General features: G+C 40.5%; 1 protein-coding gene across 1 annotated transcript in view; it reads right to left on the reverse strand.

The window, feature by feature from the left end:
• Positions 1-12,118, reverse strand: part of MAP2K5 (mitogen-activated protein kinase kinase 5) — a 150,914-nt gene that overhangs the window by 119,036 nt on the left and 19,760 nt on the right. Inside the window, exons 5-7 of the mRNA XM_054387914.1 lie at positions 7,721-7,761; positions 6,893-6,960; positions 3,469-3,517 (exon numbers count right to left, since the gene is read on the reverse strand). Coding sequence (XP_054243889.1) covers positions 3,469-3,517; positions 6,893-6,960; positions 7,721-7,761 — 158 coding nt within the window. The remainder of the gene's footprint in view (positions 1-3,468; positions 3,518-6,892; positions 6,961-7,720; positions 7,762-12,118) is intronic.

Below are 12,118 nucleotides of genomic sequence, written 5' to 3' on the forward strand. Positions count from 1 at the left end.
GTGTTGTTTCCTTTCACTGCCTGACTAAATTTCCCTGCTTCTCACAGGAAATGCTATTCTATGTACTTCTTCCAGCAAGGTCAAAAATCTCTGAATTCTAAGGCAATCTGAAATACCTCAAAGTAGAAGTTGCCTCTACATTATTACCTGTTTGTAGTGAAACCTGGGGCAGATATCTTAAGAGGGTATGGAGTGGCCCATTCAAGTATCAAAGTTTCTGATGAAAATGAAAGCTTATTTTATTTCTGAAAGACATCTTGCTTACTGCATCAATCAGAAAATGCAAATAAGGAGAGGAAAAAAAACCCTGACCTCATGAGGAACAATCAGTGGGCATTAAAATAAGGAAAGAATCTCCTCTTGATCCCATGCTCCAAACAACTTCTCTCAGCCTGCAGCACTCGTTCATTTGATGCACACACAGTGTTTAAGGAGTTCTGCTTTTCTAAGCTGGACGACTTTAATTCTCCAGTCTTTGAGGTAACAACAAACATCCCTCTCCTACATTCACAGCAACGTTCATATAAACAAAGCTCTTAGGAGAAATCAAATGAATCCACAAAGCCATGAGCAGACTTGTATCTTTGCTTCTTCTGCCAGGGGGGGAAGAATTTTTTGCAGCTACACAAGTTATAAGCAACAAATTGAGCAGAACCAGAGCCATGAAACGTATTCTCTTTTCTCTGTTCTATACTAACTGGTAAAGAGGTTATTTCTTCATGCCAGTCCCTAAAAACCAGTAGTAGGAGCAGATCCAGCTGCCAGCCTAGAACCATTTCTTATCTTGATGCACAAAAAGCAACCAGAAACCCGGGGTGAAATAAGGAAGACTGAGGTGGAGCAAGGATCTGCCAGCGGCCGATAGGGAGATAAAGTGTGATTTACTGGCTCAAATAAAGATGCCAAAAACCATAGGGTGATTTATTTATTTTACTGGGAATATGGGATTCTCAATCATAAAATGATAACATAATAACAATGAACTCGACAGTAAGGGCTGGAATATTAAACTTGCAACCCCAAGTTTGATCGGATGCCAATGTTAACAGGATTATTGAGAAAGCAAAGCAGGCTTCAATTATGGATCAGCAAACAAAACATCCCTTGCTTATACCTGCTGCTTGTGAAAGAAATCGGTGTCTCTCTCTTATAAATCATTAAAACCAAAATGCTCAATTAATCCTTATTTTCTACGCAGAGGCCTGAGAGAGGCAGAGTCCTATAGCCATACCTTTGCTTTCGGAATCGAAGCAATAATGGCTTCAGAAAGCAGTCACACTCTATGAGCAGACAATTGAAGAGATTTAGTAAATCCCACTTTATAGAGCAGAGACTAATCGGAAAACATGAGCCAGTCAAATGTTTCTTATGAACTGTTGACACTGTATCAATGCTGAATCAATTGGTGGCATTTACTCTGAGTGACAGAAAAGAAATAAATATTTATATCGCATCACCTATATCAATGAACCCAGGCAGAAAGCTATTTCTAACCTGTCAATATTTGATTATCTTGAAGAATCATGTCCCCTTCTTTTAATGATTAATATGAATTCCTTATTAAAGCTAAATGGATACTACTAGAGGAATATCATTAGGAATGCCTGAAAGCATCGACTGTCGAAAACTAATAAAAAATAATAACCCAACCTGTATTTAAGTAATGATAAGTGTGACTTAATTCCCCCCAAAAAGGCAGAAGTTGAAGTTACAGCTGGAAACCTATTTCCAGCTACAGATCTGTGACCAAGTTCTGCAGAACACAATACATCCTAACAACAAGAATACTCTCTTGGCAGCCTAACTCCTGGCAGAGCAGGAACAATAAAGGAGTGTTAAAACTGATTTGGAATAGCTGTGGGTTTTGGTTTTGTTTTTTCTTAAATGGGTTCAAGTGACATTTTTTAATATAATAGTAAAAGTTTGAGTTCCTTTAGATCTTTTTGAAATCACACTATGCAGGAAAGAAGATGTAAGAATCTATTGCAGAGCACACCAGATACTAATTTCTATCATTCAGCATAAATAAAATGCCACGTACAACTTATGGATTCAATCACAAAAAGATGGCTTTCACCCACCTTTAGTAATTCTCCTTTAATTAAGTTTAGCAATCCTGAAGCAATTACCAACTTCACTTTGAAAGTTCAGGAGCATGCTGCTGGTAACTCACATCACTTTGAGTTATCCAGAAAAAAATATATTGTTTAGCTGTGACTTTGAAACGTTAAACAGATCTACCTGGCAGGAATCTGTGAATATTAAACCAACTCTGCACATAAGGAAAGCTGACAAGCTTTAAAATACAATCCCAAGCTGTATTCAAAGGATTCAAGTCCCAAACGGGCAAGGCTGTAACACAGGGCTGTTCAACTCCCATTTTCAAGGGGCACTCTCATCTATTAGACCCCAATGTTACAGGTGATACTGAAGGACAAGCGTGAAGACCAGCCTTTATCTTCTTGACACGCTCAACTACAACTACTTGATTCATGAAATGCCAATGAGGCTTGGAGAGGTCATTGTGTGAAGGCACTGAATACGCATCTGAGATAATTAAGATTTCAGCCTTCGAAACATGGAGGGGAAGTGAACAGCAGTTAAGAAAATCAATAAGAGTCTTTTATTTGCAGTGACACAGATGTCTCAGTCAATAGAGCCTAATAGGCAAGCTTGATCGCAACGGACAGGTGCCTGCCTCCAAGGCTATCAAAGGGCTTTCACTATGACAAACGTTAAAACATATTTATGTTGCTGCTGAAGAACCTGGGATTCTTTGACAGCAGTTTAATTGCACAGTGTATATTTAATGTCATTACACTGCTCCTATGCTCAGCTCAAAATGGGTAAGAAAGGATTGCTCTGTTTGTCCAGGACATCCACTTGTCCATCAATTGTTACGGTAAACCTTTTACTTTGGGGTGCCAGAACCTGAATGTCCAGAGCAGGAAGACCAAGTAATAAGACAGATTTCTACAGCTTTGGGGTTTTGGCTTGGCTTAGTTTAGTTGTTTGGTTGGGTTTTTTTAAAAGAAGCTACAATATAAAGTGGTTCCAAACAGCACAGCAAGAACCTGCTAAATATTTAAGCCTCTACTGCCCTAAAAAATACGAAGGGCATTCTAGCTGAGCAGTTGACTTAGTTATTCAAAATTGATTAACTTTCCTCCCTGAAATTGTGGCAGCAGCGCAACACGTGTGAGGTACTTCAATCTACTTGGAGCTGAATCTGATTAGCACATTTTGAGAAATGGGAAGCAAATTGCTATGCCAATCACAGTGAATCAGGACACAGAACTCATTCATATCATGAAGGTTTTGATGGTCCCTCCAGTTCTGTATTAAAAGAACACATTACAACTAAATGAGCAGTAAGCATCTCTCTACTTCTTTGTGGCATGCCAATCACTGCAGCATTAAGTGGTAACAAGATGTGCATGGAGCCAAGGCTCAATTCCAGGCACCTACCTGGCCATTTGCAAGTATTTTCTTCAGCTCTGCAGAAGACTTTTTTAAGCTGAAAAAAAAAAAAGGCAATTATTTTTAATGACTGTGCTATTTCACTCTATAAAAGCAAGTGAAAACATAAGAAACAAGCCATCAGGTTAAGTTTCCACTTACATATTCTAATAGATTTAGCTTTAGCAATGCTGACTGATGCTTGATATAGCTACTCCTCGAACTGCAGACAGCAGAAATGAAGAAGCAATGAACATTTAAGAAAATCAATATATTTTTCACCTTTACAAACCAGCTTTTTTAAGAGACCTGACTAAGCTACCCTTTGAGATACAACCTCTTGTTTGTCAGTTCAGAGAAGAAAAAGAAAAGAAAATTAAGACACCCTCACAGAGCAGGTGTTTAAAAACAATAGCAGGAAAACAATGTTCACATCTAGTTTTTAGGTGCCTTATCACAGAATCACTACGGTTGGAAAAGACCTGTAAGATCATTGAGTCCAACTGTTAACCCAGAACTGCCAGGCTGCTACTAAACAATGTCCCTCAGTATGACATCTACACAGCTTTGAAAGCCCTCTAAGGATGGGGACTCCACCATTACCCTGGGCAGTCAGAGCCAATGCTTGACCACTCTCTTAATGAAGACATTTTTCCTGATGTCCAATCTAAACCTTCCCTGGTGCAACTTGAGGCCACTTCCTCTTGTCCTATCACTTATTCCTTGGGAGAAGAGATCAATCTCCACCTGGCTCCAACCTCCTTTCAGGGAGTTGTAGAGAGCCAGAAGGTCTCCCCTCAGCCTCTTTTTCTCCAGGCTGAACAACCTCAGGTCCCTCAGCTGCTCCTCACAAGACTTTTTCTCTAGACCCTTCACCAGCTTCACTGACCTTCTCTGGATCCTCTCCAGTCCCTCAATGTCCTTCTTGGAGTGATGAGTCCAAAACTGAACCCAGTGTTCAAGGTGGTCCCTCATTGTGCTGAATACAGGGGAACAATCACTACTGGCCACATCATTGCTGATCCAGGCCAGGATGCTGCTGGCCTTCTTGACCACCTGGGCACAGGCTGGCTCATTCTCAGCCAGCTGAAACTCCTCAGTCTTAAAACTCCTTAAGGTATCATCCCTCAGTAATTTCTGTAAATCTGCAGCAGGTGTGTCATTGATGGTATATCACCACTTCAACTGACCATAGATTAGAGCATGATGAGCACAACTCCTGGTTAGGGCTCCTCATGGACTTGCAAATTTGCCACGTGCATCCATTCCAGGTCATCTTGCTGCTGCAGTCACTGCACTTATTCAGGAGAAACTACTCCTGTGTCTTACATTACAGAAAATTACTTTTTTTTTTTTTTTTTCCCCTACTAGGAGAACTTTAATAAACCACACCTATCGGTGTTTTGTAGGTAAAAGTCATTAGTGGCTTCAAACTACTTCTACTCATGAAATAATCACCTCACCTCCCTTCCTGACAAACTCTGTGCCATATACATTCCACACAACAAACTGCCTGGGTAGCAATATGGCTGCAAAACTTCATCTCAAAGAGACATTCTGCTCTTATTACTGAAGTTTCAAAAAAAAAAAAAAAAAGTACAAAATAATATATTCTTGAAAGGCATGTGCATGTGTCTTGATCACAGATCATTATTAACAAGAACAGTGCAAACACAGATTTCATATTTGGTGGCTTTGTTCTTTAATAGGCCTCTTGTTCCCACGACTACTTTAAAGAAAAATTAAGTTTTCCAAGGAAACATAAGTTGATCTTGTCATCTTTCATGACTAACAATTTGTGAACATGAAACAAAGAGAGACTTTCAATTACTTCAAAAACAAAACTCATAGTGCAGAAGGTTTCGGGAGAGGAATGGCAATTAACCACTAAATAAGGTGACAAGAATCTTCTAGAAGCCTCATTTTCAATGCACTTTAAGAACTAGCACAAAGTACAGGAAGTACTGAAAGCCACAGCACGTCAGCAACAGAAAGCAGCTCTATTTAGTTCAGTAGTGTGACAGATTGGGAGGAGGGCTGCAGTTCTCAAAGACATTCAGATTTCTGTTCTTTAAAGAGTCTTGCACAGGACCTTCACCACTGCGATACACAGAGAACCTTCCCCAAGGGCTGGGGGCAAGCTTTGCTAGAAGAGATTCACCAGGGGTACTGGCACTGTTTTTTTTTTAATCTTTACAGTCAGCGAAGCCTGTAAAAGCAGCATCAAAAACAGTTTCAGTGGTATTTAAATGGAGTTTCCCACTGCAACACGACTCCAGCGCTGCTGCCAACCATGAGGGGTAGCAACTTCCTCCAGATAACCAGGTCACATTGTTTTGGTTGGAAAACACCCAGAAGATCATGGAGTACAGCTGCTAACCCAGCACTGACAAGCCCATCAGTAAACCATGTCCCTCAGCACCACATCTACACGGCCTTTAAATACCTCCTGGGATGTCCCACCACTGGGACAGTGCCACCGCTGCAGCACCTGCCGGAACGGGTACCAGCACTTCACTGACTGCATATGTTCAATGCAGGGTGAGTGTGGCTTTGATGATGTTCATCCCTGTCAATTTTGTTTCCAAATGCTCTCAGAAAGGCAGCAGCATGCACAGATAAATGTAATATTACATGCTTATTAGAATAGTAGAATAATTTAGCTTGAAAGGGGCCTCCAGAGAGTTCAGCTCCCACGTTTCAAACACACTTTTACACGAAGAAGACTGAGCCAGACTCTTCTCATTCCTCAAGATTTTTTTTTGGTGGGCTTTTGGTTTATTTGTTTTAATATCAGTATTGAGTATAATAACTTTGTGTAATAAAAGGGAGTTTATGCTTCAGTAATTAAAAACAGATCTCGAGGAAAAAAAAAGAGAATGAGTTCTCTTGCGTTTTAAGATCTTAATATGGGTTTTCCAATTAGGACTGGCATCTAAAAAGAAAGATAAGGGATTTGGGCTCCAACACTTTGCTGAAGCTGTATGAAACAGGGCAGCAGAGCTGTTGAGAATGACCAAAAATCTTATTTCACAATAATAAACCTACTGAATTTGCTATCGAATTCTAAAAATCAAAGAATACTGGAATGAGAAAAGCAACAGTGATTCTTAGATTGACTGAAACAAATTTGCTCACCCACCACTAGTATTTCAATGCTTTATAAAGGACAAAGACACCTGAACTACCCAGCAAAGACTTATTTCTTCCGGCAGAGAAATACTTCTTCTGAACAACCAGCAGTACGAGTCTAACAAGATCCATGAATCAAGGTAATTTCCTCTTCCCCGCTTCACTCCTGTGTGCCCAGTAGTCATATTGAGAAAGTTATTCAACATCAAGCTCATCACTGGGAACCACTGCACACAAGGCTCCATTTTGGTTTAATAAAAGGCAACAAAACAAAACATATGCTCCCGTTCTTGACTCTTACCTATTGCTTGGAAGGGAATCCGAGACCGCCGAACTGCTATTATTAGCAGACCCTGCTCGTGTATTTACCTGCAGGCAGGGAAAGGATCTTTATCAGTCGTTTGTGTTCAGAGGACACTATTCTAATTAACCTGTAATTTGCCACGAATTTCTCATTTCACTCCGAAGGTTAATTAGCTTGTTGCTAGGCATGCCGATGGTTGAGGTCTTGTCTGTATGTAGGTTAGCAGGGTATATAACTCACAGACTACAACGTCCTACCCTTACCTCTGCAACACTTGGTTAAATAATACAGAAAAAGAGAGGACATGGCCAGTATTTATTCTCATTTTAAAAACCAAACAGTCATTTATATACTCAGTCTTCTGCATTTGGTAGTGAGTAGGATTACAGAAGCAATCAGCATACCTGAATGAATCAAACAACCTAAAAGAATTTCACTGCAGTGCCTGCCAGGCTTAGATAAATTCCCCCAAATCAAATTAATATAGTGGGTTGTTTGTGGTGTTGCGTTTTTTGTTTTTTTTTTAAACTCTTTGAAGTCACAGCAGACATGAGTTGACAAACTGAGTATTGCAATTTAGGAACCTTATTAACAGAGATGAAAAAAAAGAAAGGCAATTCTGTTTTTAATAAAACTACAGGTAGAGAACTCACAGCCAGCACCCAGCAGATGAATCCTTCTCCCACCCTCACCAAAAAAAAAAAAAAAAAAAAAAATCTGCTTGTCAGAGCTCAAGAAAGTACAGTTTTATTTGACATTTCAATAAGTGGAACACAGCATTACAAATCCATCTAACTTTACTGAAACAATTATTGAAATTCGTACCTTCAGGCCATGTATGTTCCGTTTCCCAGGAGGCTTGCAGGCTGAAACAGTAATTGACTAAATTGTAGAACACATCAGGGCCATTTACAAATTTGCTCAAAATGAATCTTTTAAAAAGAAATGAGGGTGACACCAAAATTAGCAGAGAGAAATGATTGAAAAGTGCCTCACAAGACCCAAAGTGGGAATTATGAACCAGGATTTTTAACTTGCAGTAGTGAGCATTTATAAATGCTAAGAGCTTTCTGACACCATGTAATATAAATTCTAATTTCTGCTTAAAACACATCAAAAAACCCCACCACGAGAACTCTTGGCTTAAATGATCTTTTTGTAATTCAAATTAAAATCTTATGTCACTATATTTTCACACGCTGTGATTTTTTACCTTTTTTTTTTTTTCCCCTGGCTTTTAACAGAAATATTTGCAAGACGTATTTGAAAGGAGTCAGCTGCCACACATCACGAATTAGTCATATTGGCAAACACAGTTTGTTTGAAACGTGGTAAAAACATGTCAGGGGCAACAGCAGCGAGGCTTAAGAAAGCAAATATTGGATAAACACAACACAAAATGCCACATCTTGGAGGGGGATGTACAAATAGGGCGTCTCATCCATGTCTAGGTTTAATGAGGGACATGCTGCTTAAGGAGAAAGGGTCTTCCTAAAGTCTCCCCAACTAAATGTTGCCTTGTCCCTCCATTCTGTGGATGTGCTTTTCCCCAATGTTAAAGCCACAAAGGCTTCCAGCTACATGTTACAGACAGTTCCCATTTTCAAACTACAGTGCCCTACAAATTGTATGTTAAAGGGCCTGTCACTTTTGATTGATTGTCTGAGGAGGGATGAATTTGATTTTTTCTTCTTTCTCTGACGCACACACGGTTCATTTCCATTTTTGACAGCAGGAAACAGAGAACTATTTATTAGTCAAAAGGACACAGATGATAGTTATTAAACACATCAGTTAGGGCCAGGCTGCGTGCCTTTAAATGACATTAGAAATCACCACGTGCACCTTTAAGAAGAAAAACATGATGAGACTGTGGGCATTAAAAAACACAACCAGGAAATAATAAATCACTCTAAAATACATACAAGCAAATGATATTTTTTCCCCCAACAGATTAAAGCCAATATTGTGAACAAGATTAAAATAGTAACAATAATAACAAGTTTTTTATGATACATATTTGAATGGTATGGGCACCCTGAACTCCACAGATGGGCATTATATAACATAGAGAGGATTTATAAGTGTGTGTGTGTGTATAGATATATGTATATATGTGTGTATGTGCATGCACACACACTCTTCTTTATGTATATACATACACAGAGGTTTATTTTCAGTATTAAAAAGAACTCTGGTTTTTACTACCTGGACAGCAACAATGTTCTGGTGTTGTTTTTTTTTTTTTGTTTGAGGACCATAGGGGGGTGGGGTTGTGTTGTGTTTTTTTGTTTATTTGGCTTTTTAAAATTTGTGTGGGGTTTTTTTTCTTTTTAACGTAGCCCAAACACCTCTTTTTCCTCTTAAAGACCTTTAAATTATCAAATGAATACAGCCCCCCGAGGATGGCACATGGACATTTAGTACTGGCAGGCTTTAAGGGAAGACAAGAGCTTTCAGCTCACTGGAGAGAGCAAATGGGAGGCTTCCTCAGGATTCAAAGAGAGATCAGACTTGGGAAAAAAAAAAACCACAAACAAACAAAAACATAAAAAAAAACACCCCAAAAGACAAAACTCTTAAAGGGGGGAATCTTAAACTGCAAGCAGGAAAGTTGCATGTTACTGATGGGGCTTTAAAGTGCAGTATGTAGAGAGACATGGTCAAAAGGGAATGAAAGAAAAGTGCTTGTGCTAACAGAATTTGGGATGTACATTAGAGAGGCAGGACAAGACAGGGGAAAAACTGCAGGAAAGTGCATTTTGTTTGATATTGCAGAAGAGCAGCAGCAGAACTTAGAGGGGAGGAAGACAGTGCAGCTGTTACCTAGAAAGAGGAGATGTTTTAAGAAGGTGATTTGGAAAGATGAAACAGCAGCTCAGCTCTGAATCAGTTTAGAGGAAGTGGCAAGCCACTTATAAGGAAATGTCCAGCAGATACATGTGTAGTTGAGCCAGTGGTGAAGATGTGGAGATAACAGATGGGGATTGTATCCTCAGCAGCATGGAGATGAATTCTGGATCTTGTACAGTCAATGATTATCATATTTGGAAGTAAATTAAAAAGAAGAAAGCAGCAGGAATAAGAATCTGCTTGGCTGATTCTTCAAGAATGACCCAATAGGAGCATCTAAAGAGGTTAAGCCTGGTTTGTGACCTCCAAACATCCCTTTAAACACTCAGGTATGCCAGCTACTGATAACCTCCTGTCACAACTTCTTTGAACAGCTAGCTTAAAGGGAAATACATCTAATAACCTTGTACTTCCGAGAATAATTGGATCCAAGAAGAATCCAAGAGTATTTCCAAGAAATTTTAGGATCACAGAATGGGTTGGAAGGGACCTTAAAGACCATTTATCTCCAGTTCCCCTGCCATGGGCAGGGATAGCAGCATCCTTCACTATATCAGTTTCTCAAGACTACTCAAGGTCTAGCATTTTACTTCTTGCAAGTGATGGTCAGTGGTTTTAGGCAGAGGGACTGTCAGTGGTTTTAGACAGCGTCAGTATTAAGTGGCCTTCTACAGGAAGAAGTTTAAGAGAAAGTGGCTGAAGACAACTTCCCTCTCCACAACTGTCCTTAGTCCATCTCAGGAGAACACATCTTACCAAGGAGAACACCTCCAGTGTAGGTAAATCAGCACTGGGAGAGGAAATGGCAGCAAAAAGGACCAAGAAGGGGCTCTTCTGGGGCCCTTCTGAAGGTGGGAAAGTGGCAGGCCTGTGCTAAGGGCTGCTCAGGTGGCATGGGCAGAGTCAGTGGCCCCAGGGGCACAGCTAAACAAGGCAGAAACAACCACACCCGAGACGAAGCCTCAGGGAGGGCACTGAGGTGAGCTCAGTGGATTGTAACTGGTCCCTTCCCAGAAAAAGGCCCAGCATGGTGACCATACAGGTCATCACCAGGAGGAATGTGGGGACCCAAACAAAGTTCCCTCACAAACACATAGCTGCCCAAGTGCCTGGTTGCAAGGAGTGTCTGAGCCTGGCAGTGGTACCAGACGACAGCAGAGAGGTGTCCTGGGTGCTCTGTGAGCAGGTCAATGATCTGCTCAGACAGGAATTGGAAAGGGTGAGAAGTGTGAGGGAGTGTGAAAGAGTACCAGGGAAGATTATGGATCAGTTCACCTTGGGTGTGCTCACACGGCAAGTGCAGGATAACAGTGGGATCAGGCCCAGCCAGCATGGGTTCATGAAAGGCAGGTCCTGCTTGGCCAACCTCATCTCCTTCTATGACCTGGTGACATGCCTAGCAGATGAGGGAAAGGCTGTGGATGTTGTCTACCTGGACTTTAGGAAAGCCTTTGACACCATCTCCCACAGCATTGTCCTCAAGAACCTTGTGGCCCATGGCAGAGACAGGTGGACTCTTTGCTGGATTAAAAACTGGCTGGGCCCAAAGAGGTTTAGATTGGACATTAGGAAAAACTACTGAGAGAGTGGTGAGGCATTGGAACAGGCTGCCCAGGGAGGTGGTGGAGTCACTGTCCCTGGAGGTGTTCAAGAAGCAGGTAGATGTGGCACTTCAGGATACAGTTTAGTGGTTGTGGTAGCTGGGTTATAGTTGGACCCAATACTCTTAAAGCTCTTTTCCAACCTTAATGATTCTATGATATTGACTGCTGACTGCTCTGGAGTCCCACAGCTCAAATATCCAAGAGTCCCCTCTCAATCAGATCCTGCTAGCTTGAGCTGTTAAAAATAAATCTCTGCATTCCCCTTGACTTCAAGTCTGTGTTCCACAGGAGCATACTGAAGTAGCAGGAAAGCCAGCCTCCTTTTGAGACCTTATTAGCATGTGTTTGAGAAGGCTGTTGGTTAATTGCCCAATTCAAACTTCAGAGAGTTGTAAGTAATGGAAGTCTAGAATGTTTAATTGGGAAACTCATAGTATGATTATTTGTATCATATCAGTTAAGTGAGGAGAGTTTAATTTTTAATTATTTCAATTAATTTATTGCTGGGAGATTTACTTGGAGAATTTAAACCTTATCTGTTTCATCAATTAAGAGTCAGAGATTCAAAGACTGGATACTGAGAGCACCTGAATGAATCAGTGGAATTATGTAACATATTAAGTCTTTTTTTAACCATTATTAGAGTTCAGTGAGAGCAGTGCATTCCCAAAAAACCTAACTGGCTGCCTATGGATTCTTGTTCAGGATGTAGATGACCTAATTTTTAATTGCCTCAGCCCACATAATTGACTACATCTTTCCCTGT

Source organism: Indicator indicator, chromosome 16 (assembly GCF_027791375.1).
Source record: "Indicator indicator isolate 239-I01 chromosome 16, UM_Iind_1.1, whole genome shotgun sequence".
NCBI classification, from domain to species: Eukaryota; Metazoa; Chordata; class Aves; order Piciformes; family Indicatoridae; genus Indicator; species Indicator indicator.